The sequence below is a fragment of the Monodelphis domestica genome, chromosome 5 (genome assembly GCF_027887165.1).
Source record: "Monodelphis domestica isolate mMonDom1 chromosome 5, mMonDom1.pri, whole genome shotgun sequence".
NCBI classification, from domain to species: Eukaryota; Metazoa; Chordata; class Mammalia; order Didelphimorphia; family Didelphidae; genus Monodelphis; species Monodelphis domestica.
This window is the reverse complement of record NC_077231.1, coordinates 207,996,740-208,022,881: the sequence shown is the minus strand read 5'-3', so window position 1 is coordinate 208,022,881 and position 26,142 is coordinate 207,996,740. Positions and strand designations below refer to the sequence as shown.

The following is a 26,142-nucleotide window of genomic DNA, read 5'->3' as shown; positions in this document are numbered from 1 at the left end:
GTGGAGAAAGCAGGATGAAGTGGCACGAGAAGGAGTAGGGCAGGAAGGCTAGTAAGGAGCCATAGGTGTGGTTGTTGTGGGAAGAGGAGCTGTTAGTTCCTTCCTTTAACTAATTATTTTTGACAATCAGATGTTAAAATTAGTTGTTTCTAAACCGCTTCTGCAGTACTACGTATGCTTTTAGCACTTTCTAAATTTTAGCAATCCTGGGTTTGAAAAACCCTGTTCCTCTTATCCTAGTTAGCCTCTTTTGTACTTAGGCAGAGAGAGGTAAAGTGGGTGGGGAGACTGCCTTCTCTTAGTGTGTACTGCAGGTTTGTTCATTGAGATTACATTATTTTTTCTTCTTCTTTATACAATAGGGAGACAAATTATTTTGTCCTTGTATCACCAGCAGCTAGTATAGTATCTAGAACATAGAAAACACCTAATAAATATTTGTCAATTGCAATTTCTATGCATCTACAGGGAGCTTACTTAAACAAACAGTGCTAATTTAGTTACAGCAGACCCTTTTTCTTTTTCAATTCTGAAGTGTTGAAAAACAACTTATTATGTGGGCTTTTTTGTATAATATAACCTTGCCAAAGTTGTTAATTATTTCTATTTGTTTTTTTGGTTGATTTTCTACATATATCATCTGCAAAGAGTGATAACTTTGTTTCCTCGTTGCCTATTCTAATTCCTTCCATTTATTTTTCTGCTTTCATTTCTAAAACTAGCATTTCTAATGCAGTTATTTAAAAATAAACCTATCCAGTAGGTCAGATTTAATATTCAATATCTTAAAAACTCAGATTTTGTTTTAATATATGTATAATCCACATCAAATTACTTAGCATCTCTAATGAGGTGGGGGAGGAAAGGGTAGGAGGGAGACAAAATGGATCCCATAATTTCAGAAAATGTATGTGGAAAATTGTTATTGAATGTAATTGGGAAAATAAAATATCTCTGAATAAAAACACTCAGATTTTGAGAAACTATTTTGAATCCTATGTTAAGTCAATGATTTGGATTCCACACTTATTTTGGAATAGATGGTACTATAGTTGAGATTCACCAGTCAGGGACACACATGTTTAGAAAAATCAGCCTGACATGTAGCTGGATGAAGGAAGGTGGCAAGGTAGCAGAGAATAAACGAATATCTGTGCATTTTTATAATAAAGATATATAGGCCAGAAATACTGCATCACACAAAGACTCTTAATAACATCTTTCAGATATGATAAAAAGGGAACCATATATCTATTAGCATTCCCTTTTGAGTATGGGGGTCAGATACTTTTTATAACAGGCCTGCCCTGAAGTGGAGCCAAATGGCAGAGTAAAGGCAGGGACTCCCAAATTCCCCTCCAAACAATTTGAAAATATAACAGGACCATCCTGCTTAATATATTAGTATATTTTAGTTCTCCAAAAGCAATAGTCGAGAGCTAACATTGCACTGTTGTTAAGCTATTTTTCCTGTGGTGATGCTATCAAAAGCGTTCTACCAAACATTTCAACAGTTGCATTCATTTATATCCTGAACATATTTTTTAAAAAGCCAAATTCTCTATTTTAAATAGGCATATGACAAATAATGTGGCTAGAAGGAGGAAGAGAATTTGAAACTAAAAATAAAAAAATTAATTCTTAAAAATTTTTATATGTATCTTTTGTATCACTTGAGCAGAACTAAATATGCTTTATAAAAACAATCCAAATTAACTTAGTTTGTTTCAACACAACAGTATTTCTTTGCCATTTCTACTACTTATATATCCCCAACTGTAAGGTTAAGAAAGTGTGGAGAAGACAATCACAGCTACCTATACCTAATGGAAAGAATGTTGGCAGTAAAATCAAGTAGGTTTGGGTTTAAATCCTGTTTCTGCCACTTAACTTCCTATGATAACTTGGCTAACTCATTTAACTTCTCAGCCTCAGTTTCTTTGCCTGTAAAATCAGGGGGTTAACCTAGATGATTTATAAGGTTTCTTCTAGCTCTAAAAAGTGATCTTCTGATCCCTAACAATTACCAGGAGGAGTCTCAAGATTGTTATAGGAAAAGAATCTAAGTAAGAGAATTCAGAGTCAGAAGATTTAGCTATCTAGTTAATAGGAATAGCCAACATTTATATAGCACCTTCTGCTAAGCACTTTATAATTATTAGCTCATCTGATCCTTACGACAATCCTGGGAGAGAAGTGCTATTATTACTCTCATTTTATAAAACACAGGTGGAATGACTTGCCCAAAGGCTTACTAGCTGGATAATCTTGAATAAGGCATTTCCTTGGGCTTGGTTTCTTTCCCTAGGGAACTGTACTCTAAGGAACTTTTCCAGCTCTAAACCCTAATAATCCTATGAGCAGTATCCCTAAGCCAACAGGAGCACTTTGTTGTTTCCTCTACCAGATTAAGTTGTCTTCTTTTCCTCTAGTTTTCTGCGTGAAAGACAAATTGTAAGAAAATCTATAGAAACTTATAACTGCACTTACAGAAGGTTTAGGGGCAGGTGACTTGTTCCCTTCTGGGGTTTTAGTTAACCATTCATTGATGCGGCTGGAAACCCCCACTTTCAAGCCAGCAGTTTCCTGCAAAAGAGTTAAGCATACAAAATGTGAGACTCTGGAAATGGACATAATCTCCATTTCCGAGTAAACTTGGAGCATCCTGTGTGTGGCTGCTTAGCTGAGGATTGAGAAAGCCTTGGAGAAGAAAGACATTCTGCAGGAGTCACATGTGGTTTCAGAGACTCTCTAGGACTAATGAAAGACAGATAGAGACACCGACAGAGAGAGAGACAGAGACAGAGAGACAGAGGGAGAGAGAGATAGAGATGAGAACAAGAGATACTGGAAGCTGCACACATGTTGAGGAAGCTGAGTCCTTAACATATCTGTGATCTCCAGCTTGCATTCTCTTCACTCATCTGAAGCCAAGACTAAGCAGCAGCATACAAGATGCCCCAGGCTTGGCTAGAAACATGCTTTAGCCTTCATTATAACTCATGAAAAACTGCATAAGTAGTATCAATTTTTTAAGTCACCATTTAGAATAGTGGAGAGAGCACTGGGCAGGTCATTGGGACAAAAACAATAATAACATTTTTAGAGTACTTTAAAAGCAAAGTGCTTTACAAATATTTTCATTTTATCCTTACAACAACCTTGGGAGTTCAGTTCAGTTCAGGTCAGGTGTTTCAGTTGTATCCAACTCTTCATGTATTCAGTTGTATCCAACTCAGTTGGGGTTTGTTTGGGTTTTTTTTAACAGAGATACTGGAGTCGTTTGCCATTTTCTTCTTCAGCTCATTTTACAGATGAAAAAATTGAGGCAAACAGAGTTAAGTGACTTGCCCAGGATCATGTAGCTAGTAAGTGTATAAGACCAGATTGAATCCAGGAAGATGAATCTTCCTGACTCCAGGCCTGGTCTATCCCCTTTGCTTCCTAGCTGCCCAACAACCTGGAAGGCAGGTGCTATAGTCATTCTCATTTTACAGGGTGAGCAACTAAGGCTGAACGGATAAGTTACTTGCCTAGGGTCATATAGAGTCAGTAAGTATCTGAGGTTATCTTTGATCTCAGGTGTTCCTGACTTCTTATCCAGTACTCTATTCACTATGCACCTAGCAGCTCACCCAGGAATGGGGTTCAAATCTCCTCTCTGCCATGAACTGGCTAGGATCATTTAACCTCTCTTGGCTTCAGTATCTTCTTCTGTAAAATGTCATTGAACTAGATAACCTTAAAAGTTTCTTTCAGTTCTTATATCCTATGATCTTTAAGACAATCATACAATGTTTACTTTTTCCTACAGTAATTATACCACATATGAGGGCTTGAGCACTACAAACTTCAATTACACGTATATTAGCTAGATTTTTTTCTTGTAGAGATTGTCAAACTCAGAAAGGTTGTTTAGAGTGTTAATATGAACACATTACACAGCCTCAACTGGTAAAACATCCTCTGAATTTGGTCATTGTGAATAAAAAGCTTTTTCAAGGAATTCATTCACGAGAATTTTCTCTCCTATTGTTTCTATGATGTAAGTACTATGATGAATCCTGAAAAACGAAACAAGGTTATAATTGATAAAACTCACCTTGTTTGGTGTACCTGCCCCACTGGGGGAGGCAAACACATTTCCTTTCTCCCACATGCTCTTGATGTTACGGACTCCTTCAGCAGGAACTGGTAGATCTGAGGGTGCTGGCTTAGCTGGTTTTGAAGCCTTTGTGCCCTGATGAGGGAGAATTATTTCAGATTAGTGTGGATAAACTGAGTTCTTAAAATTTACATTAAGGCTATCTTGTCCCCCCAAGTAATTGTTTTAAAATTCTTTCATTCTAGGTGGTCTAGCACTACCAGATCTTAAACTGTTCTATAAAGCAGTGATCATCAAAACCATATTGTACTGGCTAAGAGACAGAAGGAAGGATCAGTGGAATAGATTTGGGGTGACCTCAGTAAGGCAGTCTATGGTAAACCCAAAGATTCCAGCTTTTGGGACAAAAATCCACTATTTGACAAAAACTGCTGGGAAAAATTGGAAAACCATATGGGAGAGATTAGGTTTAGATCAACATCTCACACCCTATACCAAGATAAACTCAGAATGGGTGAATGATTTGAACATAAAGAAGGAAACAATAAGTAAACTAGGTGAACACAGAATAGTATACTTGCCAGATCTTTGGGAAAGGTAAGATTTTAAGACCAAGCAAGAGTTAGAAAAAATTATAAAATGCAAAATAGATCATTTTGATTACATTAAATTAAAAAGTTTTTATACAAACAAAACCAATGCAGTCAAAATTAGAAGGGAAGCAACAAACTGGGAAACAATCTTTATAACAAAAACCTCTGACAAAGTTCTAATCACTCAAATTTATAAGGAACTAGATCAATTGTATAAAAAAATCAAGCCATTCCCCAGTTGATAAATGGGCAAAGGAAATGAATAGGCAATTTTCAGATAAAGAAATCAAAACTATTAATAAGCATATGAAAAAATGTTCTAAATCTCATAATCAGAGAGACACAAATCAAAACAACTCTGAGGTATCACTTCACACCTAGCAGATTGACTAACATGACAGCAAAGGAAAGTAATGAATGCTGGAGGGGATGTGGCAAAATTGGGACATCAATGCATTACTGGTGGAGTTGTGAAATGATCCAACCATTCTGGGAGGCAATTTGGAAATATGCCCAAAGGGCACTAAAAGACTGTCTACACTTTGATCCAGCCATAGCACTGCTGGGTTTGTACCCCAAAGAGATAATAAGGAAAAGGACTTGTACAAGAATATTCATAGCTGCACTCTTTGTGGTGGCCAAAAATTGGAAAATGAGAGGATGCCCTTCAATTGGGGAATGGCTGAACAAATTGTGGTATATGTCGGTGATGGAATATTATTGTGCTCAAAGGAATAATAAACTGGAGAAATTCCATGTGAACTTGAACGACTTCAGGAATTGATGCAAAGTGAAAGGAGCAGAACCAGGAGAACATTGTACACAGAGACTGATACACCGTGGTACAATCAAATGTAATAAGACTTCTCTACTAGTAGCAATGCAATGATCCAGAACTATTTGGAGGGACATATGAGAAAGAACAGTATCCACATCCAGAGGAAGAACTGTGGGAAAAGAAACACAGAAGAAAAACAACCACTTGATCACATGGGTCGGTGGGGCTATAACTGGGAAAGTGGACTCTAAAAGATCACTCTAGTGCAAATATTAATAATAAGGAAATGGGTCTTGATCGATGGCACATGTTAAACCCAGTGGAATTGTGCATCAGATATGGGAGGGGGGTGGAGAGAAGGGGGGGAAGGAACATGAGTCTTGTAACCATGGAAAATTATTCTAAATCATCTAATTAAATAAAATTTAAAAAATAAAATAAAATAAAATTCATCCCGAGAAATCATCTGTTCTTCCGAATACCACTGGGGACTCCATTTGCAACACATTCTCTCAGAATGCAGTTTTACCACAAAAATGACTCCTTTTACTGGTGGTGAAAAAATGCATGAGATATATATTAAAATTTTATTCTGGACTGTATGGAATCACATTCTTAGATTCATTTTGTCAAGTTTCCAGCTGGCAGGAATATATTTCATGGGTGAATTTTCCCTTTATTTTTTTGCAGTTAAATCTCTACTAAAAGAGAAGAATTACATAAGTAAATTGAATAATGAGGACTTTACTGCTAAGTTAGGTACTTTTTTTGGGGGGGGGATCAGACTTGTGATTTCATTGGTATAGCAAACTTCTGATGAGGAAATTCCTTCTATTGCACATTGCAATTTATAATCTTAGAGAGTTGTCAGGGACATGACAAGATTAAAATTATGTAACCAATATGTGTCAGGGGTAAGATTTGAATTTAGGTTTTCTTGACTAAGGATCACTGCCTTGCTATTTTAAGATAACATAGGATATAAAAGCATCAGAAGTGATCTTTGACCACAGAAAGTTTAAAATCCTCTCAATCCTAGCAATTTGGAATTTGGGGTAATTAAAATTGGTATGGACAAACACAAAAGGTTGTTGTGAAGCATTAGTTTATAACTCTAGAAATATTGAAATGTGAAATTATTTTTGCTTATAACAATAATATGATGATTATTTTTGACAGCAAATGCTCAAGGATATTAACTGAGCATATATAGTGTTAATTAGAAAGGGATATCAGCCATTCTTAAAAAAGTAAAATGTCTAGAGTAAGAAATATTAGATCCATATGAATGCATATATATCTGATCAGATCACAGTTAGAGTATTATGTTCAGTTGTGGGTGCCACATTTTAGAATAAACTGGAGTATGTCTAGAGGAGGGTGATCTAAAAGGATGGCAGAGGAGGAAGTGTTGAAGGAGATGGGAGCATTTAGCCAGAAGACTAAAGCAGATGTCTTCAAATGCCTGAAATGTTTTCATGTAAAAGGGAATTAAATTTCTGCTTTGCACGAGAGGGCAGAACTAGTACCAGTGAGTGAAAGATATAGTGGCAAATATTTATAGAAAACAGTTATAAGGAAGGAAAACTTTCAAAGGGTTATTCAAAATTGGAATGGTCTTTCTCAGGGTTTAGTGTGTTTCCAGCACTGTAAGTCTTTAAATTGTTATTGCTAGTTCTTTGTTTTTGAAGAGGACCAATGACATCAGGGGGTGATGTCTTGACTCCAGAATGAATTGGATTTAAGGGAGGCAGAGTTGCACAATGTCATCAGCCTTACTCTGTCTTCCAGAGTCATCCAAGTCCAATGGCAAGACAAAAGTCAAGACAACTGGTAAGGGCCTGGGATGCAGTGGATGACTTTGGCATCTTTGATATCTGACCAAGCAGTAAGTGCTCTACAGAGCCTGCTTCAGCTGCCTTCATGGTTGTTGGAACAAATATCCACCCATTCCATGAGGGGAAGTCTTCACAGGCTTGGAGTAGACATCCCCATAACTCACCAATAGAGTTAAGGCTTGTTTAGCCTGTTTGCCTACATAATTTTACTGAGGTATGGCCACTGTGCATGCTACAGCTTCTTAGAGTCACAGGTGATAGTTCGGTGAAAGGTAGACACTAAAGGTGGATAAGCAACCCTGGAAAGGGATAGGTAAGGCCTTATATGAGAAGTGCTAGTCTTCCCCAAACATGCCATACATGGCAAGTCAAGTAAAGATTAGATAGATAACTACTTGCTGGGGATTTTATAGATAGAATAGAGTAGAGTTTGGATTAAATGACCTCTGGGGTCTCTTAACTTCATAAATCCATAATTATAATTTTTGGGGGGCAGCTGACTACTATCTAAAGAGATCTCAAATTGTAATAAATAAAGCTGTATTTATTTAAATTTGTTCTGTAGTTTGTACTTTTCACCACTTTAGATGGAGTTTCTCTGTCCTAACTGAAAGTAAAGCAAAAAAACCTTTTTAATGACTAAATTATTAACTGAATAATGGATGTTAATAATGCCTCATCAAATGTTCTGTTGAGCATCTCAGTCAGTGTTTTTCCATTTACCCCATTTCTTTATTTCAGTAGGATAAACAAAAAGGGTCAGGCCAATAATTACCTCAATTGCACTGGTATATTGCTCCAGTCTGCTGTCGATCTTGGAGACAACTGCTGTAGGATGACTTAATTTGGCACCACTGCTTTAAAAAAAGGAGAGAAGAGACAATCTTACAGTTTCCAACGGAGATTCACTGCTCTCAGATAAACAATAAAGAATATACATATATGTAAATATGCAGGTATGTATACCTCTTCTGGACGGATTTATTCAAAAATTCTGCCCGTTCTTCTATCTAGAAGTAGAAAAAGTAAATGCAATTAATGTTTGCTACCATTTACTTCATGCTTAAAAAGTGTTTCTTTGTTCCCTCTTCCCTTTCTACTCTTAATAAAGAAAAATACTTAATATTATTGGTAAGACTTAGGGCTGAGACCAATTTTTTATAAAACAATTCAAAATACATTATGAATCACAAAACTGATTGTATCCTTTCCATGATTCATTGCTAAACTTTATCTGAAAGATATGAAAAGGGAAAAGGGATCCACCTGTACAAAAATCTTCAGAGCTGTTTTATTTTTAGTAGAAAAAATGGAAAATGTGTGTATGTTTAATGATTAAAAAGTACTTGATCTAGAAGTATGCTGGAGCCAGCTTGACTGTTTTTTCAAATTTTCACACTGAGCATTTACATCTTGCAAATCAATGAATGCTACAAATCAGGGTTTGATTTGTTGATTTAAATAAGTGATGGAGAAAATGTTAATAATGCAGATTAATATTAACATATTTTTTTCCACAGAGAGCTGATTGTAACATTTACCAGCACGCCCTGGGCTTGAACAAATTATGTTATATTAATATAATGGATTTTTTGGCCCACATCTGTGATTTTATTAGTACAAGTAAATTCCGGTGAAGAAACCCCCTCTGCTAATGCAGATGGACCATTACTCTACAAATTATAGTCTTGGAGAGTTGCCAGGGAGACTGAGAGGTTAAGAGGATCACCCAGGGTGACCTAGCCAATATGTGTCAGAGACAGTACTTGGATCCAGATCTTCCGATTCCAAACCACTAGGCATTCTTCCTTTATCTACTACCGTATCTTGTTCTCTAATTGTTTTAAATAGATTCATCTTATATCCTCAACTATAACTCATGTTTTGTAGGCAGGGATCATCTTTTATAATTTTTGGGAGTTCCTCAAAATACCAAGCACAGTGCTAGGCACAAACCCAATTAATAAATCTGGTTAATATTTCCACCTTACATTTGTATAGCACTTTACAATTTACAAAGCATATTACTGGACTTTAAACACAATGGGGACATTAGGGGACATCTGGGTCTTTTTGCCTTCCTTCCCCTAGGTGTTTACATTTTTATGCGTTCCTTAGCTATTTCTTGGATCACATTATTAGGGTGTCCCTATTTTCAGTAACATGATAGTAACCTTTAAATGTCTGAAGATACATCACATGGAAGAAGAAATCGATTTGTTCCATTTGGCTCCAAAGGTCAAAAAAGGAATAATGTGTGGAAATTGCAAAGGGATAAAAAAAACCTTCCTAATTATTAAAGCAGACCAAAATGGACCATTTAGGGAAGTTCACTACTTTTATAACAGTGAATGCTTCCCTTCATGGTTGTTCAGTTGTTTCAGTCTTTGTGACCCTAGTTGGGGTTTTCTTGGCAAAGATACTGGAGGGGTTTGCCATTTTCTTCTCTAATTTTTATAGATAAGGAAACTAAGGCAAATAGGGTTAAGTGACTTGCCTAAGGTCACACAACTAATAAGTATCTGGGGCAAGATTTAATATCAGGGAGAAGAATCTTTCTGTCTATGTTTCCTCTAGCTGTTCCATCCCTTCACTAGAGGATCAAGAAGGTTGGGTAACCACTTTGGAGTGTAGATAGAAGAGATTCTTGTTTAGGAATAAGTAGGACTAGATGGCTCTTGAGAGCCCCTCCAACTTTGAAGTAGTTAGGTATTATCCCCATTTTACAGGGAAGGACACTAAAAAGTTAAGTAATATGGTCAAAGTCTGTTCCAGAATTTTACCCTAACAAAATTGGACACAGCTAGACTCTATTATTCCATTCCCTAAAATTCCTATCTGTATATAGTCAGTTCCCTCATGCATTCTCATCCCTGCAAGGCTAGAAAACTGAGTTGGGAGTAAGTTACTGCTAGTGACTTAATTCTTTGGGAAAGTATAGAAGTTAAAGACCTAAAGTTATAGCCTTAGGCAAAAACCTCAAGGCTCTGGTGGTTTTCCTGTACCAAGTAGTGCTATAATAAAGTTATCTCATAAATTTAGCAAGTTAAGATTACAAAGTTAGCTCTTAAATATGGCAATAAGAGGCTTAATTAATTTGCAAGCTTTTTTTTTTCACAAAATGGTTTTCTTTATAAAGATGATTTTTCAATTTAAAAGCAGAAATAACAGAACTTTGGAGAAGGTTCCCAGAAATTTAATAAGTCTGTGGTGTAAGCTAGTAGTAGCCATAATGGCAGTGTCAGAAAGATTTTGGAGCCACCAAAGAAGGGTTAGATTCTCACAGGACATCAGGCATATTTCCTAGTGATAAATGGATTGGGAATTATTTACTAACTATTCCTTTTTCTTCTCAGACTTATTTCAAATAAACCTGAATCCAGGCAGCCTAGAGTAAGGCATTTGAAGCAAGGACCTCCCATCTCTGCCTAGGATTTAGTCCACTGGGACACCTTGCTGTCCACACTTCTCTTGTTTCTGACACTGCTTCTTTCTGTTTTTCCCTTCAGTCTCGGTGGCAATTGTAGCTTCTAATACTAAGAAAAAATTCCCTCTTTAGGATTGAAAAATCAGTTACTGTGTGGTGTGAAGGCAGTGGAAGGACCAGTTTGATCCTGGAAGAGCTTGCTTCTTCTAAATACCATTTTAACTCTTCCCAATGCCCATAATTTTAAAATTCTGTCAAATTTCTAGTTACCATGCTTCCCATTCTAACAAGACAATAAAAAGGCAGAAAAGGTCAGAGACAGATGAATGATATTTATATGTTTGTGTCATTATCCACTTATGTGATGATCAATTCCCAATGGTCTCATCCTGAAGGTCAGGGATGATACAGATCAGTAAAAGCCATAGATAATCTCCAATACTCATTTCAATTTATAACTACAAATATAGATTTTAATGCCACCACTCTTTCTTCCACTTTCTTTCATCTGGTAAAGATATTTATAAACTATGAAGTAGCTATAGCATGGATACCAAAAGGGCTTGGATAATTCATAGACAGAATATAAAAAAGATGGAGTTTCTTGTAGTAGACAAGTTGTTTGAAAAAGTTACCTTGAGAGATGAACCTTTAGGAGTGAAACATTTAAATGGTTTCTTGTCATCTGATAGTCCATCTTCTGGCATTTTCTGGCGTTTCTCAGCAGCCTCTGCCCTTCGTCTTTCAATCTCTTCCTTCAGCCTCCTCTTTTCCTCCTAGAAAGAAGCAACATATGAGATATACAGTAATTTGAGGCTAAAAAGAGAGGTTGAAAACTTGTGTTCTGGTCCCACCTATGATCTTTATTAGGAATGTGACCTGGATCAATTCCTTTAACTGCATCCTCAGTTGTCATCTGTAAAATGGAAATAATAAATACCTTGCCTTCCTACCTTATAAGATTGTTAAAAGGGCAAAATGAGACAATATATGTAAATGTGATTAGTGAATTGCTCTTCAAATGTAAGATTTTATATTTTCTAATGGGAGACCTCATGATTGAATATTGGATAAAGGGTCAGCTTGGGTGTCAGGGAGGCCAGAGTTTGAATTTTCCATATCACACATACTAGTTATGTGATTGCAGGAAAATCACTTAATCTTTCAGTGGTTCATACTCTGAAGGCTACAAATTGCAGGCTGTTGTTTAGCACTGGGAGAAGGAGTTTCCTCAGTGGAAGCTACATAAGTGAAACCACAAGTCCAGATTGTTCCCCCTCTTGCTACTTCCAGAATTATAATTTCTAAATTATTCAAGGTTATTAATTCATCTATCCAAATTTTTTGACATTATCAGAACAAGTCATTTATGCAAAATCTGTCATAAATTGGGAATATTAGAAATGTTTAAATTCCCATAATCTATTGCCTTTCTAACTTCTTTCATGTTCTCCACTGCCTACAATGTCTTTCCTTAAGACTTAATCCAAAGAAACTTTTCTTTGTTTCTATTCTGCTTTGTTTAGTTCTGCCTTGTTAGAGACATAGAGTATAAGGGAAGCATTTACCTCTTGATTTGTATGTTACTTGGTGTTTTTCAATGCCAGTGGTAAAAAAAATGACCCACCTCCTCCATTATTTTTTTCTTATCTACTCTAGACTGTATAATTATTATTTTAAATTGCAAAGTTTAAATTCCTTTTGAGAGTAATTTTAGGTTAAGAAACATGCTACCTCTCTGAATCCAGAAAGTGAACTATTTGGAGAAGACACCATGAAGATGCCTCCACAGACCACAAGCTGCACCAGAGGATCCAGAGTGAACTTTGGGGTATAGTTGATTGAACTGAAGGTTGATTGAACATTTATTTTGAATGTACACTCTTATGCCAAAAGGGGACTGTCCCCTAATTGTTTTTTGTCAATGTGCCCAGCAAAATATGGTTTTGCTGTCTCTCTCTCTTCTATTTCCCTCTTATCTCTAACTATTGTAGTTTCCTCTTAAAAGATAAAATTTTGTATGCACTTGCAGTTAGAAGATTTTAGAGGTACAAGATGATTATGTTTAGTGATCAGTTGGGGAGACTAGTCCCCCAATCATCATCAGGGGGGATTATGAATTTTAGTTTTACTCCACCCTGCTTAGTCTTTAGAATTCTAGCAACCAGGAATATATACACCCCTACTTAAGGATTGGGTGTGGGAGAGGAAGGCCTATGACCGGCATGTGCTAACAAGTGACAAATCAGAAACAACTGACTGACCCCCTGGGCAGTCCTAAGCCAAGCTTAAGTTACCATTGGTACATGTGAGACACAGGAAGTGGTGTAAAGAACTGCCATTATATTTCACATCACTCCCTGTGAGAAAAGGCTTGGCAGACTTGGCCCTGGAACTTGATCTTGGAGGAGCTTAGCATGAGACCTCAGACTGCTTTCCTTTTAGGGTGGTGAGTGATAAGTCTGACTTCCTTTCCCTTGGCTTTTGGAGAGACTCCTTGGCTGAGGCCTCTGAACTCCTGCCTGACTCAGCCTGGGCTGGAGCAGTTCAATTCCCTTTTCCTCTCTCTCTCTCTCTCTCTCTCTCTCTCTCTCTCTCTCTCTCTCTCTCTCTCTCTCTCTCTCTCTCTCTCTCTCTCTCTCTCTCTCTCTCTCTCTCTCTCTCTCTCTCTCTCTCTCTCTCTCTCTCTCTCTCTCTCTCTCTCTCTCTCTCTCTTGTTCTTAATTTCTTCCTTCCATTGTGAATAAACTACCACAAATTCCATTCTGACTTGAGTATTTCACTGGGAATTAGAATTTAAATCTCTGGCAACCAACTAAATTCAAATAAATAAAACCAAATAAATAAATAAATTCAAATAAATAAACCAACTAATTCAGTTGAGACTGAATATATCAGTCTCAACCCTAAAATCTACCCCTTACAAGTCCTAACTTACCTCCCTTTTCTCTGATATACTTTTATAATACTTCTGGAATCAAAGAATCCTTTTGATAAAGGTACCTGGAGGTGGTCTCATCTCCTTTCTCACCCTTCTGCATAATCCCTGGCTGGTAATTATCTCATCCCAGCTTAAATACTTCCAGCAATGGGCATTAATTTTAAGATAGTTTTTCTTTATATTGAACTCAATTTTACTTCCTTATATATTCCATTATTGGCAATAATATAATAACTTACAGTACTTTAATAATGTGCTTTCTGCAAAACAACTTCACATGGCATATAATTTAAGAATTACTATCCTCATTTTATAAATGAGGGTACTGAAGCTTAGAGAATTTGGATGACTTGCCCAAGGTCACACAGCTAGTTATTATTTGAATAAGGGTTCTTACTCAGAACTCTAATCTTACTATACTTTCCTATTATTCCTACTTCTGCCTTCTGGAGCAATTAAGACCAAATCCATCTTTTACATGTAACAATTATTTAATTATTTGAAGGTAGCCCTTATATTTCTCCACCTCAAGTACTTTCAATTGGTTTCCAGACTCAGAGGAGGAACTGTGATCTAGTCAAACCCTGTGATTATTATCATCTTCTCTGTCTTCTTTTGGTGTTTATGAATGTCATATTGAAATATAGTGCTTGTAATTGAGTATAATTCATCAGATATGGTCAGGATAGCATAAGGTACCATAGGACTTCTATTTCCAAGGCCTGGATACCATATTTCTACTAATTCCTCCTATGATGACATTAGCTTTCCTGGCATTGCATCACATTGTGATTGTCAATATTCTATTATTAGTCATAGTAATTAGAATAATTAGCATGGCTCTTTAAGGCTTGATAAGAATTCTCTATATATCCTATGTCCTTTTACTCTTACAATATCTCTGTGAGATATAGATGTGCTTAGGTTCATGGTCAAATAAAACTCCTAGATCTTTTCTCTGATTCTTCCTGCTCTTTTAAAAATACTCTCCCCTTCTCCCAATTACCTTGTATTAATTTATCTATGCCTGTGTTGCATGGTATATAAGCTCCTTGAGGGGAAGGATGCTTCAATTTTCTCTTTTGTGTCTCCAGGATATTAATCATAATAGATGCTAATGTTTGCTGAATTGAATGAACTGTTCCTAAATCAAGTTTTCTCCACGTAATTCTTATGTAATTCTTTATCTTTATCATATTACATTAAATCTCACTGCTTTTACCTCAGTGTCCCAAATTCCATATAATTAAGCTCCTGATTAGATTTGTCATTATTTGCTCTTGTTCCCTGTGTTAGTCTTATTTCCATAGCATCCCTAGACTTGTAAGCCTTTTGAGCAAACACAGATTTTTGCCTTTTTCATAGGAACCAGTATAGTATTGCACACATATTGGATGCCTATAAAATATAGATTGGTTGCTTGTTGTTGGATAAACTTTAATACTATGGTTTACCATTTTTCTTTCCTAAGTGGGTCCTGTAGTCTTTATATTAGCTTACCTTCATTAGCATACTTCTGTAACATGGGAAGGGGTATATATGATTAATATACTCATACAGAGAACTACATTATAAAAACATCATATATTTTGGCTCATGTTTTATGGTGGTGAACAGTAAACCTTCTTTCCTTTCCAGAACAGTACCCAATTTCCTACAAATAGTCAGTCTTGGCTTATAAAAATGGAAAGCAAAATTCTGTGGCTAAGAATATTGGTTTAGAGGCTAATTTTTGGAATCCTGCAGAATTTCAAATTCAAATCTGAATTGATCTACATGGCAGTTGGTTTTTGGGAGAGAATGAAATGGTTAGGTAATTTAAAAAGGTATGGTAAACATATAAAAGAGTTTAGGGCTCTTCTGACCCTGGATGACTTAGTCCTTACTACATGATTTACATGCTCTGGTATTAGTTAATGAGAGGAGATTTACATTAGATGGGGCAAAGAACAGTTTTTGGTTTTGAGACCATTGGATTGGATGGAGTCAAACATATAACCACACAACCAAAAAACATTTTTTAAAAATTTGTTGTGTTTTTTAATAGAAATATTAAAAATTTTTAATAATAGATATTAAAAGTTTGAATTACTTAATTTCAAAATTAAGAACAGGATAAAGGTTTAAAACTTTATTGAAGGAGCAGCTAGGTGGTTCAGGGGATAGAGATCCAGGACTGGAAACTGGAAGTCTTGGGTTTAAATGTGGCCTCAGATACTTCCTAGTTGTGTGACCCTGGGAAAGTAAGTCACTTAAACCCTATTGGAACTGATACTTAGTGTTGGTTCTAAGACAGAAGGTAAGGGTTGAGAGAATTTTTTAAAGCTTTATTGAATAAATAGAACAATGCTTTAAAATATATTTTGATTCCCAATTTATAGATAGCTAATGGTTGGAGATAGGGAGGAGTAAAATGGGAGCAGAAGAAAGAGAAAAGGAAAAAAGAGAGCAAAAAAGAAAGGAAGAAGCTCTCTGGCTTTTGAGGGAGAGCCTAAATTAAGGGAAAAGAGAGCTTCATTTGGACTATGGGTTTCAGAGTTGCCTTACCTGTGATCATTGTCTTTTAGATGTCAAGTAGCTGGTTGGTCAGTTTCCAGCTGTTCACTGGTTCTTTCCCCTTAAATAAACATTTAAAGCTCTTTGCAGAATGAAATAGTGACAGAATTCTGGTGCTATTTACCTACTGGGCTACTGTAGCCCAAGCTGCAGGCTCTACTTTATACTAACCCTCTTCTCTTCCTCCATCATTACCTCCTCTCTGGCTTTTCTCTCTGCCTCTTCTTGCTTCTTCCGCTGCTCTTCTTCCTCCAGAACCTTCCGGCGCTCTTCCCTCTTCTTCTTCAACTCTTCAAGCTCTAAGGCAGCCTCCTGCTGCTTTTGCTTCAGCTTCTCAAACTCCTCACTCTCTGTCTCTCCTCTGCGGCGGCGCAGCTCCTCCAGTCTCTTGCCAGCCTCAACTTGGGATGCTGCCTCAGCTTCCTTAGTGTCCATGATCCCTTTCCCACCACTTCGGCTGTAGGGAAAACCAGAAGGAAATTCTTACATGTGATAACATCAGCAAGCTCTGCACAGAGGCAGATGAGGTAGCTGCCTGCTCAGTTTGATTTGATGAACACAGTCAAATCCCATCTATTTAAAGAAATGTCTCTATTAGGCTCTCCTTCTCCTTGAACTGAAATTCCTAGCAGTGTCACTAAAGGGCATAGGCAAGGGAAACTAGTTGGCTCAGTGGATAGAGAACCAAGTCTAGGGATAGGAGGCAAATCTGGCCTCAGACACTTCCTAGCAATGTGATCATGGGCAAGTCACTTAACTCTATTTGCCTAGCCCTTACCCTTCTGTCTTAGAGTTATTCTCAGGACAGAAAGTAAGGATTTTGAATGAGGGGAAAAAAAGGCAACCCAGACATTGGGCTACTATATAGCTGTTTGTTCGTTAATACTCAGCTCTCTTAGAAACAGGATATTTTTGTGTGAATTCCTGACTCAGTTTGCACACAGTTGGCCTCATCAGACATGCATCAACGGGGACAAAAGCATCATTTATTCCAAATAGATGATGGAATAGCATTTCTAGACATGTAGTAAGAGGGATTATTAGAACATTACAATATGGAAGCATGGATCAGTTTAAAATACCTTTCTCTTTCTATTTCTATGTGTATATATCTATATATCTGTGGGACCTATGCCATAAAACTTCATTTACATAAGGCATATACACATGTCCCCATCCAATACAGATGAGGCAACATGGTGCAGTTTTCTTAGAAATAGAGTAATATTTGAAAGTAATCTCTGTTGATATATATATGTACATATATGTATAGATATATTCTCAAGGCAACAAGGGATAGTAATTATAGAGAAGGTCTCAGAGCCAAGAAGCCCTGGCTTCAATTCCCACTACTGCCATTCACTACCTGTGTGACCCTGGGCAAGGCACTTTACCTCTAATGCCCCAAGTAACTCTCTAAGACAATAAATTGAATGGGTGCAATTTGCATCATACCTTACTGTGAATTCCCTGTGTCAGTGAAATCTCAGGTCTGATGTTATCCCATCATTTCTGGATGATGAAATAGTTCTGAATATTTTGAATTCCCAAGGGTATCTGATATTTTGAGGATATATTTTTCTATTTCTACCCCCTTTTACTTCTACCATTTTGAATTCAAGATAACTTCTTCCTGGTTAGAAATATCTCTGTTTTAGGATTTAATCAGTCTATAAGGGCTTCTTTAACCATACCAAGAAAGATTAATCTCTTGCCTGATGGTTTCTCCCACCATTCCTAGTGGTAGTAGTGGTTTGACCACTCAAGAATTGTATCAAGACAAGTTCCTTTCCTGGCTAAAGGGATCTGTGTTACCACTAGATGGTGCTCAGCCTTTTTAGAAGTTAAAGACTATAGGCTAAACCTTTCCAGACATCAGAAAATTGAGATCAGTGCCCCTCTCTTCTTTCAGTTGCCCTTGCTCTCATATGGAGATGGATCATGGAATCATGGATCTAGAGATAGAAGGGATCTTGGGAACCCTTTCTTTTATAGATGGTGAAACTAGCTCAGGGGTCTTCTGACTCTCAAATCAGGGCACTATGTTCTGTAAAAATGCCTCTTTTCTCTGTTTCTGGTCAGACTCTTTTTCTACTCATGAATAAGATAATGAGGATTTTCTTTGTCTTCTGTTCCTTGTAACTTTTCCATCCATTGAAGGGAAGGAGCTGGAAACACGGATTCCCTTATTCAGCTATTGACATCCTGCTGACTCCTTTCTTAGGATGTGGGCTGTTTAATGATTTCCTGTTTCTCCAGAAGGGTCAATCTTACCTAATTCTTCCTCTGAAGTCATTGAGCAGTTTGCTGACTATTGGCTAAATTAACTTCCAACCAACAGAAACTTTTCCACCTGTTTCTCATAAACATTGTTTATACATACAGAATATATTTTGAAAAATTAAGAAATATTATTTTCTTGCCTCTGACAGCTCATATCTTGGCTTCTAGTATCCAACCTGCTTCCAATCCCTCCTTCCACTCACTATTAATTTTTACTTTTTGGTCAGAGCATGATTTCTAGCAATGCATTCTTCCTGCCTCAGGTACCCACTCTTCTCTACCTCCTGATGAGATCATCCAGAGAGTGCATATAGAGAGAATAGAAAAATGGGCTCAGGACAGAGCCAAGGGGAAACATCTGAAGTGAGTGGATATGACGTGAAGACTGAGAAAAAGCAGGCAGGGTGTTCTTCTGAGGAGACCTGGAAGAATGCAGTATCGTAAAAACCTAGAGTTGCTTTGTTTTGCACTTTGCTAATAATGATTTAGAGCATTTTTTCATATTGTTATTTATACCTTTATTTCTTCATCTAACTCATCCATATCTTTTGACCATTTATCAGTTGGGGGATGACTCACATTCTTATATATTTGACAAATTTTTCTATTTTAGATAAAGACCTCTGTCCAAGAAATTGGCTATAAAATTTCCCCCCAACTTACTGCTTTCCTTCTAATCTTGGCTACATTAGTTTTATTTGTACAACCCCCTTTTTAATTTAATGTATTCAGAATTATCCAATTTATATCTCACAATGCTTTCTATCTTATTGATTTACAATTTTTCTCCTATCTATAAATTTGATAGGTAATATGTTCCCTATTCTAATTTGCTTATGATATCTTCCTTTATGTATAGGTCATGTAGCCATTTTGATCATATCTTGGTAAATGGTGTAATATATTGGTCTATATCTAGGAAAGAGTATCTAGGACAAGAGCAGGACAAGTAGGGTGAAGTGTCTCAGAGAGATCAAGAAGAATGAAGACTGAGAAGAGGTTTAAAAGATTCAGCAACCGCAAAGTTGCAGGATACAAAGTAAACCCACACAAGTCATCAGCACTTCCATATATTTCCAACAAAATGGCAGCAAGAATTTGAAAGAGAAACTTCATTTAAAATCATTCTAGACAATATAAAATCCTTAGGAATTTATTTGCCATGACAAATGCAAGAAATATATGGACACAATTACAAAACACTTTTCATACAAATAAAATTAGAACTAAACAATTGGAAAAGCATTAATTTCTCATGGGTCAGCTGAGCTATTATAATAAAAATGATTCCTACCTAAGTTTACTTATTCAGTGTCATACCAATCAAACTATCAAAACTCTTATAGAACCACAAAAAATAATAACAAAATTCATCTGGAAGAACAAAAGGTTAAAAATATCAAGGGAACTAATGAAAAAAAAAGTGATGGATGGTGGTCTAGCAGAACCAGATCTTAAACTGTACTATAAAGCAGTAATTATCAAAACAATATGGTACTCACTAAGAGAAAGAAGGGTGGATCAATGGAATAGACTTGGGGTAAATGACCTCAAGCATTCTAGTGTTTGATAAACCCAAAGATCCCAGCTTTTGGGACAAGAACTCACTATTTGACAAAAACTGATGGGAAAATTGGAAAACAATATGGCAAAGATTGGGTTTAGATCAATATCTCACACCCTATACCAAGATAAGGTCAAAATGGGCATGTGATTTAAACATGAAGAGTGATATTGTAAGTAAATTAGGGGAACATAGAATAGTTTACCTTTCAGGTCTATGGAGAAGGGAAGAATTTATGACCAAACAAGATATAGAGAACATTGCAAGATCTAAAATGAATAACTTTGATTACATTAAATTAAAAAAGGTTTTGTACAAACAATACCAATACAACCAAGATTAGAAGGGAAACAAGAAACTAGGAAAAAAATTATAATAAATTTATCTGATAAAGGTCTCATCTCTTAGACATATAAAGAACTAAGTCAAATTTATAAGAATTCAAGTCATTCTCCAATTGGTAAATGGTCAAAGACTACAAATAGGCAGTTTTCAGATGAAGAAATCAAAACTATAAATAATCATATTAAAAATGTTCTAAATCCCTCCTGACTAGAAAAAAATGCAAAATGAAACAATTCTGAGGTACTATCTGACACCTATCAGATTGACCAATATGACAGTAAAGGAAAATGATAAATGTTGGAAGGAATGTGGCAAAATTGGGACACTAATGCATTGCTGGTGAAGTTGTAAACTGATCCAACCATTCTAGAGGGCAATTTGGAATTATGCCCAAAAGGCTTATAAAAGAAGGCATACTTTTTGATCCAGTAATACCACTACTAAGTCTGTATCCCAATGCGTTAAAAAAAATGGGAAAGGACATGTTTGTATAAAAATATTCATAGCAGCTCTTTTGTGGTGGCAAAATTTGGAAACTAAAAAGATGTCCTTCAATTAGGGAATGGCTGAACAAATTGTGGTATATGATGGGGATGAAATACTATTGTGCTGTAAGGAATGATGAACAGGATGATTTCAGAAAGAGCTGAAAAAACCTCCATGAACTAATGCAGAGAGAAATAAGCAGAAGCAGAAGAACATTATACACCATAATTGAAATATGGTGGAATGATCAAATGTGATAGACTTTGCTACTAATAGCCATACAACGATCCAGGACAATGCTGAGGAACTTATGACAAAGAATGCTATCTACCTCCAGAGAAAGAACTTTCACTATAGGAATACAGATGGAAATATATGATTTATCATTTATTTATCTGGGTATATGTTTTGGGGTTTTGGTTTTATAAGATTATTTACTTCTCAAAATGAATAATACAGAATTAAAAAACAAAGAGATTTTTTCTACAATGGAAGAGGAAAAAACAGATTCAGCAATTAAGAGATCATTGCTAATTTTGTTGAGAGTAGTTTCAGTTGAGTCATGAGGTCAGAAGATAGACTTTCAGGATGTTAAGAGAGTAAAAGGAAAAGTGGAGAAATTGAATTTAGTTAGCTTTTCCCCAAGGAATTTGACTGAGAAAAAGAGGAGGAAGGTAGGATAATAGTTAGCAAGTATATTGGGTTCTAGTGAGGGTTTTTATAATTTTTCAAGATGGGGGACACAGGAACATATTTATAGGCAGCACAGAAGAAACAAATAGATTAGAAGAGTTTGAAAATTAGAGAGGGATGATAGCAGAAATCATCTACTTGAGAAGCTGGAAGAGGAGGGAATCAAGGTGTATATATAGTGGAGTTGACCTTGATAAGAAAGGCCACTTTCAACCTAAATGAGATAATATTTGTAAAATGCTTAATATAGTACCTGGCAGATAAGTGCTCCATAAATTCTTATTCCTTTCCTCTTTTTCTCTTCCTTTCCCCTTCATTAGAGATTGGAGTAAAGGAATAGAGGGTGGGGGATAATGTCAAGGTATGGTGAGATGAATTGCTAGATGGGGAAGGGAGGAGTAGAGGAAAGCTTCAGAGAATGACTGTTATTTTTGGTGAAGTAAGGCAAGAATCTCAGTTGAGGAAGTGTATGTGGGGGATCCTCTGTAGGAGATAAGGAGACAAGAAGGTTTGGACAAACATGGAGAAAAGAAGAATCAGTTAGGGAGAGGCAGAAGAGTTGCTATGCTGCAGCAAGGTCTCAGTTGAAATTACCTAATATGAATTTGTAGTGGACCTGGTCAGTATAGTCACATGACTTCTTTTAGAACCACTCAATAGTACACAAATGGGGGAAGATGGGTAGTTCAGAGCACAGAAAGACAGGCCTGAAGATGAGAGAACAAATCTAGCCTCAGATACTTCCTAACTGTGTGACCTTGGGCAAATCACTTAACTCCAATTACCCAGCCCTTACTGCTCTTCTGCCTTGGAATGGATTCTTAGTATCAATTTTAAGACAGAAGGTAAAGGATTAAAAATAATAATAATACATAAGTAGAAGTAGATGAGGTGGGTGGAAAACCAAGAATGGATTTACTAAAATAAGTACAAAAAAGTCAACTTAATTTCATTTTGAGATGTGACTGCATTTTTCTTAAGCAAAGGTCTGACCATGTCATCCCCCTACTCCAGGAGTTCCCTATTACCTCTGAGATAAAACATTAACTCCTCTGTCTTTAAAAGCCATTCACAACCTGGCCTCAACTTACTTTTGTAGTCTCATTAAATAGTACTTCTTTTCTTGCCCTCTATGGTTCAGCCAAATTGAGCTCCTTGCTGTGTGAGCTTCTTCACACTTGGTATTCCATCTCTTGTCTCTGGAATTTGTACCAGAATCCCTTACTTCCTTCTAGATGGAACCTTTCCTAATTCTTTCAACTGTACTTGCCCACTCAAAACTATGCTGTATTTATTCTGCATATATTTCTATACGTATGTGTAGTCTTCTTCAACAGAATGAAAATTCACTGAGAGCAAGGACTGTTCTATTCTCTGGCTTCACCTTTGAGAAGACGTCAGAGAGCCATCTCATAACAAAAATTTCCCAAGAGCTTATTTACCTTATTTCTGGGGTTTTATATTTGGAAATAGAGATGTTACTATAAAGCAGAGGTTCTTAACATGGGGACCATGAACTCCCAAAATGGAGAAATTTCAGGGGAATGCTCATGAATTTTAAAAATTATTTTTATAACTTTTCAATATAATTTCCTTTGCAATATTTTGTATTTTGTTTTATATATTTAAAAAAAATTATCCTGAGAATGAATCCATCAGCTTCAACAAAGTACCAAAGGAGTTCATGGCAAAAAAAAAAAAAGGTTAAGAACTCTTGTTCTAAACTAATGAGACTAGTTCCTATTTAACACAAAAAATTAATTTCATTCCTTCTAGAGTTATAATTAGAAGACACTATTAAGTAATCTCTGTTTCTTACCTGAAAGTATTCTCCGTGTGTTTAAGTTTATGAGTTGTAAGTTCTCCATTCTGAGATTTGACTTCTGGAAACCCTTTCTTGCGATCCCAATTGCTTTTAATGTCCTCTTTGGGCCCCTTGTCCTTGATGGTCTTTTCTTCTTTGATCTATGAAACAGTATGTTATTAGGAAGAGATAACAGCAAAAATTGGATTTGACTTTGGTCAGGATGACCAAAAAAGGTTCTCTCACTTCAGGCAGACAGAAAACAGAGCAGAAAATAAAAGGAGGACTCTATTGGCTAGGTTGACTAGCTCCTAAAAGATGAATAGAGTATGTATGGGTCAGAGAAGGAAATGGAGAAGTGAGGACCGAAGGGAAGATATTGGCTTTACTATTTCATATGATTTTCATTTTCATATGATCTACCTCATACTTAAGTGATATCTTTAAAAAAATTTTTTTAAACCCTTACCTTCTGTCTTAGAATCAACACTATGTATTGGTTCCAAGGCAGAAGAACTGTAAAGACTAGACAATGGGAGTCAAGTGACTTGCTCAGGGTCACACAGCTAGGAAGTGTCTGAGGCCAAATTGAAACCCAGGAACTCACATCTCTTGTCCTGGCTCTCAATCCACTGAGCCCACCTAGCACTGCCTTAAGTGATATTTCTAGCAGATTTGATGAAGGTGTAAGATTTCAGATAAAATGTGCTACACAAATTCAAGACAATAGAAACAATAATATTGCCCATCCTTTGGTGAAGGAGTTAAATTTATTTCTCCTGTAGTAGTTCACTCATCATCATAAACTCCATGTGAGACTGAGGGTTTTTATATTATTATTTCCAGTGTGAAAACTAAGGTATATGGCAGCGGATATTCTAGATACTATACAACTCTCAAGTAGTATGATGGGAGCTTAGAAATGAAATCTTCAGACTCATTTTTCCATATAGCTTATATATTCCATCTCTTTTTATCTATCATTTTGGATAATATGTCCTTTAAACTTACTTCTCTTATACATCTATTTTTACTTTTATATTTTATATATTGGTTCTATATATGTGCATATATACTTATATATTTCCCTACTTAAAGGAAGAGTACATTTCTCTCTTTTCTAATGATTTCCCAATCTTCTTTTGTTTGTTTTCCTCTTTTTTGTTGGGTTCTGGAGGGACACTGTCATGTTGCTTCTTTTTCAATCTAAGGTCAAAATCTAGGCTCTTGCACACTGATAACCCCTGAGGGTAAGGAGATCTAGATTCTAATCCTATATTATTAACTAACCAAATTACCAATGACCAAATCACCAAATGTCATTTATTTTCTCTGTTTTTTCATCTGTAAAATGAAAAAATGAATTTGGATTATTGTCTAAGATCTTCTCTAATTTAAATGTTCTCTCAATCTATGAACTTCCACTTGCTTCTGAACTATTTTCTGTAGGGAAAAGTCTATAAAGAAATCTAAGGATGTTATAGATTTCACTGCTTGATCTGATCTGGATTCTTATTGACTATCCTAATCTGGTAAAAAAAAAACTATATGGCAGATGCTTTTTAGGCAGGAAAAGGAGCTGAGACTCCAGTTCTTATGCCATCTAGTTGACTTCAGTGGGAAGAAACTCCAGAAACAGTAGGCTGGACTTTGAACTAATTTGATCCTCTTTCAGAGAAGTCTGAGAATGAAAACTCAGGGGTCTCATTTTCAGTGGTACCCATGAACGAAATGCTGAGTCATCTCCATAGGTCAAAAGGAGTAAGGAACAGAGAAATATTCTTTAACTTAATTCTCCTGTTTTGTGGTCAGCGACATTCCCTCAAAATTCATTATCTAGTTGACTTGCCAAAATCAAGTTTAAAATAGCACTTGAAAAATAACAAATTCTTAACAGAAGAGTCCTTTTTTTCCTCCTTTTTTCTCAAGTCCATCCCTTTTTGGCATAGGGTCTGGTAGATGGGATGCTTGTGCTATCTATGGAAAACTGAACTTAAATGTCAATGAAAACTTTCTAGTTTAGTTTTACTCAAACATCATTCTTTGGAAATAAATATAAAATCATACCATAGATTCTTTGAATTTTATTTTAAGAAGACTAATGAACAAGATTCTATGGGAGAATAAGCTCAAGCCAATGTACTTCGGAGGCCCTTTGGGAGAAATGATCATTCTTTTATGCTATTTTGATATGGTGAGGAAAATTATTGTTCTTTTACAAGAAATAGAATTCAAACGGACCCAGAGTTACCATTGCTTACTGAATAAAAGGCAGCTTACTCAGCTGGCAAGATTTGGCCTCATATAATTTGGGTAAAAATCCATGTAGGTTTCAAATACTCCCTTCCTGTAGCTGTGGGCTGACCCATGGGTGTGGTGGGTTAATAGTTCAAATGATGAATGTCTATACCAGCATACTTACTTAAAAAAAATAATGCCCAATAAGCAAATGGGAAGGGCTGAAGTTTCAATTACTTCAGCAAATCTGCTCTCATTCATGTTTCCATACCAGAATGGGGTCAAGCTGATTATGGATCATGGTATTTTCAAAGTGATCTTAATGATCATTTGTAAACAACAAAAATCCTGAACTTCCTGATTCCAATTCCTAATTTCTAGGCAATGGAGAAAACTTAGGTCTTCATACTTAAAGAGAAATGACTCATGTAAAAGGAAAAGTAGGTGATATAGAAGATAAGAGTTCTACACCTGAAGTCAGGAAGTCTCAT

General features: G+C 36.2%; 1 protein-coding gene across 10 annotated transcripts in view; it reads right to left on the bottom strand.

Annotated features, from left to right (window-relative positions):
• Window positions 1–26,142, bottom strand: part of CALD1 (caldesmon 1) — a 260,493-nt gene that overhangs the window by 11,551 nt on the left and 222,800 nt on the right. For 7 of the 10 annotated variants that reach the window (XM_007504345.3, XM_001367358.5, XM_007504351.3 and 4 more), the window contains 7 exons: window positions 23,429–23,574; window positions 16,434–16,695; window positions 11,377–11,517; window positions 8,281–8,324; window positions 8,090–8,171; window positions 4,103–4,240; window positions 2,491–2,586 (listed from right to left, as the gene is read on the bottom strand). In XM_007504345.3, coding sequence (XP_007504407.2) covers window positions 2,491–2,586; window positions 4,103–4,240; window positions 8,090–8,171; window positions 8,281–8,324; window positions 11,377–11,517; window positions 16,434–16,695; window positions 23,429–23,574 — 909 coding nt within the window. The remainder of the gene's footprint in view (window positions 1–2,490; window positions 2,587–4,102; window positions 4,241–8,089; window positions 8,172–8,280; window positions 8,325–11,376; window positions 11,518–16,433; window positions 16,696–23,428; window positions 23,575–26,142) is intronic. The other 3 variants (XM_016426169.2, XM_056799727.1, XM_056799728.1) reach the window with 1 other exon arrangement.